The sequence below is a fragment of the Triticum dicoccoides genome, chromosome 7B, assembly GCF_002162155.2.
Source record: "Triticum dicoccoides isolate Atlit2015 ecotype Zavitan chromosome 7B, WEW_v2.0, whole genome shotgun sequence".
Classification (NCBI taxonomy): Eukaryota; Viridiplantae; Streptophyta; class Magnoliopsida; order Poales; family Poaceae; genus Triticum; species Triticum dicoccoides.
In genome coordinates this window covers 650,019,799-650,024,077 of record NC_041393.1, presented here as the reverse complement: position 1 = coordinate 650,024,077, position 4,279 = coordinate 650,019,799, and the positions used below count along the sequence as shown (strand labels likewise).

The window sequence follows — 4,279 nt, the reverse complement described above, 5'->3', positions numbered from 1 at the left end:
CCTCCCTCTCTCAACTTCTTGTTTTTCTACAGGATAGGGGCTTGGATGTGGATTTTGTTAGGAATACAAGTAAATATTTCCAGAGCTCTTGGTCACCATGTAATTAGCTTTGACTGATTAATCATTGAATCTTTAATATATCCATCAAGTGTATCTTTTACGTGTATCTCAATTAACACCGGTTTCGATTTCGGTGGTTGTCACACTCCAGAGCCAAATGTCGACACTCTTACTAATACTTCCTACAACCATGTACTCTGGCAACGTGATGACACTATCCTCCCCACCGGGACTGGAGATGGTCATCTCACCGCGCAAAGGCTATGGAGGGGATACCTTTTGAGAACATCTCCAGCAGCAACAACTTGACAGGCATCATCCTGCAGATGTTTCATATGTCGCTGGGGTCTTCTATTGTTTCTCTTCACCAGCGGCAAAAGACCCTGCATCATATGAAACATTGTAGGACAGATGGAAAGCATCATCACGTTACTAATGTGCACGACGGCTTCATCGAAGAAAAGACATTTAGTGGCCACCAGATTGCTACAACTTATGTCGCCATTCTTCTATTATATTGGTCGCAAAATGGCCGCCGGGACAAACTTTGGCGCAAGCAAGCCTGAAAGTGCTTCTTTCTAGAAATGAGCCACGGGACTGGCGATGGGATCACCATGGACCCCCAAACAGCAGCCAACACCAACACGATTAGAAAATGGATGGCAGGGTAATGTATTGTAATATGATAGCACGCACGCGGATCTGGATCCAAACTGGTTCCAAACTCGACTCCTAAACTACCACTTGCCCCGATGGATGGTGGGGTAAATAAACCCAATGACGCAAGTGGTAATTCATGAGGATACTTAATTTTGGACAGACACACTAATAAATTCACGAGACAAACCTAGCAAAAAAGCATTCAAGAAAATGGACAGCAACAAGCCATCCTCTCTTTCTTAAATTGTCTTCAGTCAAAATTATGTTCCACGTTCCAACCACCTATTTGATTGTAGTGCTAACATTTTACAATCTGAGCAGAAAGCAACCATAGCAAAACGGTAGATTCAGGTTCACTTATTAATAACATAGAAAGCTGCTCAAAGGCAGTAACAGGTGTTCTCACAAATGGCACAGGAAAAAAGAGTTGAAGAAACGACACATGACACACTTCACATAACCAAAGAGATGACGAGGGAGCAGCCCAGCAGGCGCTCACAGACATGCGAATCAACCTTCCAGGAGCCCAATTAACTCATTGGCCACCACGAAGGCGGAGCACCAGGTGCAGAGTAGACTCCTTTTGAATATTGTAATCAGCCAAAGTGCGACCATCCTCGAGCTGCTTACCAGCGAAGATCAGGCGCTGCTGGTCCGGGGGAATACCCTCCTTGTCCTGGATCTTCGCCTTCACGTTGTCAATGGTGTCCGAAGACTCCACTTCCAAGGTGATAGTCTTGCCAGTAAGGGTCTTGACAAAAATCTGCATGCCACCACGGAGGCGGAGCACCAGGTGCAAGGTGGATTCCTTCTGGATATTGTAGTCAGCAAGGGTGCGTCCATCCTCAATTTGCTTGCCTGCAAAGATGAGACGCTGCTGGTCCGGAGGGATGCCCTCCTTATCCTGGATCTTGGCCTTGACATTGTCGATCGTGTCAGAGGACTCGACCTCAAGAGTGATGGTCTTGCCGGTGAGTGCCTTCACAAAGATCTGCATCTGCATAGTTTAAAATTGCAGATAAAGCAGGATAAGTCACCAAGTAAGTGGCGCACAGGAATAGATCAATATATTGAGGAAGTCATGGGACGGAGAGCACTAATCTAAATGCTGGTGATAGGTATGCATATTTGGAAATTGCAAGCAAAGCATTTTAATTGACCAAGATTAGATGCGTGTATGAATGGATCAGCAGCCATCGAACAATTACTGCGATAATCAAATATGACAGAGGTATCCTGAGGTTAGTACATCCGCCATTCAGAATTATTAACAGCCGCAGAGCAAGAATGAGATGGAGCTGGAAGGCAACAATATAACTCTTAGGAACTATTTCCAGTTATTAATCAGATTTGTATAACAGGTCCAGACAGAACTTCAGCAGATCGATTGTAAGGGTGACATACGGATGAAGTAGGAGGACGATCATCAACTTAGTAGCAGAGTAAAACAGAGATTAACAAGACAGTGATTTGGCCCTGCCTTGCATGCAATAAACAAGAGTCTGAAACAGCCGGCCCAAGACTAACCGATCAAAATCTATTGAACAAGTCTAGATGAACCACCACTCGTCCTCAGCAACAATCTACCGTGACACAAACCAAATCATAGAACATGAATACATAAAAAATCAGCACGGATCTATGCAAACCGGCATGTTGTCGTCATCTAATCGCGTCGCGTTGACTGAATCGACAGCCGCGCATATGCATCTAAATCAATCCCACGACCTGAACAGATAGATAGTTGGCGAAACAGGGAGTGGGAGGCTGGGAGCCGATGGCCTGCGTGCGCATATCGTACCTTGACGGATTGGGAGCAACTGTTGCGGTGGAGGATTTTTCTCGATCGGAATCAGCGGGCGAGTAGATTTGGTAAAGGGTGCCGTCGATGCGTGTGGGAATTTATAGATGGGAGAAAGGATAGACCTATTTTTTTTGACCCCGATATAAATGCCACACGTGTGAGCGTCAGGGAGTCTGCCCACACATTTTCTGTGGTGTATAAGAGAAACAGCCTACACACCTACGTGTGGGCAAAACAAGTAATGCCCACACACCTTTTTCCCCCTCCCGATCCTTCTCACACGTGTGCGTGTGGGCGAAATAGATAACGCCTACACGCCCCGTACGTCAGGCCTCGTACCTCGTGGCCCTGCACGCCCCGCGTGACAGTCACCGCGCGTGCCGCAGTTGCCATGGTCCAGACCCTCATCCATGTTTGTTTAACTGTAGTTGCCATGTCGCTGAACTTCGGTTGCCACGTCGGACAACTACAGTTGCCATGGTTGCTCAACTGCAGTTGCCATGTATGGTCTGGTCTACTGCAGTTGCCATGATTTCAAAATTTTAGGAGTTGCCACCCACTAACACTAGGCAGTTGCCATGTAGCACTACAAAAAGGCATGGCAAAAAAACATGTTCGGGTAAAAGAGAGAGTTGCCCTGTGCTCACAAGCACGCTAGGGCAGTTGCCATGTAAAGAGAAAGAGTTGCCATTTGCTTACGTGCATGCTAGGGCAGTTGCCATGTACCATGCAAAAACACATGGCAACTCGGGTGAAAGAGAGTTGCCATCTGCTTACAAGCAAAGCTAGGGCAGTTGCTATGTACCCTGCAGAAACACGTGACAACTGTCAGCTTTGGGTGTGGGCGAGGAGACGGGCATGTGGGAAAAGTGATAAACGCCCACACACCAGCCTCCTCTGCGTGCGTGAAAACTGTTGTGTGGCGCAAATTGCTAAACGCCCACATACCAGCCACCCGTGTGGTGAAAAAGAACGTGTGGGCGACCGGATGAATGCCCACACACCAACTTAGTCCTACGTGGCACACAAAAACTGCTAGAACGCGCCAAGATTCATGCAGAATTGGTTGAACGAGGATCCAAGCGTGTGGGCGAGTTGCCAAACGCCCACACGTGTGGGCGTTAGTATTTTTGATTTTTTTTAGGGGAGAAAGGATACAGACCTGAACCTCTACGGCCAGGAGAGGCAGTTGAGGAGTCCGTCCACTGCACGCAGTCTCGGCTGCCGGGCGGCCCTTTTGAGGTAGCCCACTTGGCCCAGACACAAAGCCGATCCGCCCGGTCTTATTAATAAAGGCTTGCCGGCCTGCTGTACAATGCGGCAGCCCAACAAAGCAGTGCACATCTGCCCTTCATTGCAGCAGACGCAGGACGTGGATGCGGCTGTGGATCGCGGAAGCCGATATGGAGCTGCGGCGGCAATATGCAGGGACCAAGATGGCAATTTTCTTGGAGCATCGACCTTTATCTTCAAACATATTAAAGATCCTGCTACATTAGAAGCATTGGCGATAAGAGAAGGCCTTGATCTTGCAGCAGATTTAAACATATCAAAGGTATATGCCTCTACAGACTGCAAGGGTGTGGCAAATGAGATTGGCGGGAGGAGCACTGCGGTGGACCAGTGGTTAGGGAGATTGAGTTACAAGCATCCTCATTTATTTCTTGTAACGTAGTTTCTAGGAGCTCAAATTTTGATGCTCGCAACTTAGCAAAGCATGCTTTAACTTTGAGTGTTGGCCGTCATCTTTAGTTA

The 4,279-nt window shown here is 47.5% G+C and overlaps 1 protein-coding gene across 1 annotated transcript; it reads right to left on the bottom strand.

The window, feature by feature from the left end:
• Positions 1-921: 921 nt before the first annotated feature.
• On the bottom strand, positions 922-2,623 carry LOC119339332 (polyubiquitin-like). Its single transcript, XM_037611439.1, has 2 exons — positions 2,522-2,623; positions 922-1,717 (listed from the first exon to the last, which is right to left on the bottom strand). Exon 2 carries the CDS (start codon positions 1,715-1,717, stop codon positions 1,256-1,258), a length of 462 nt encoding a protein of 153 aa, XP_037467336.1. The 5' UTR covers positions 2,522-2,623; the 3' UTR covers positions 922-1,255.
• Positions 2,624-4,279: the final 1,656 nt, after the last annotated feature.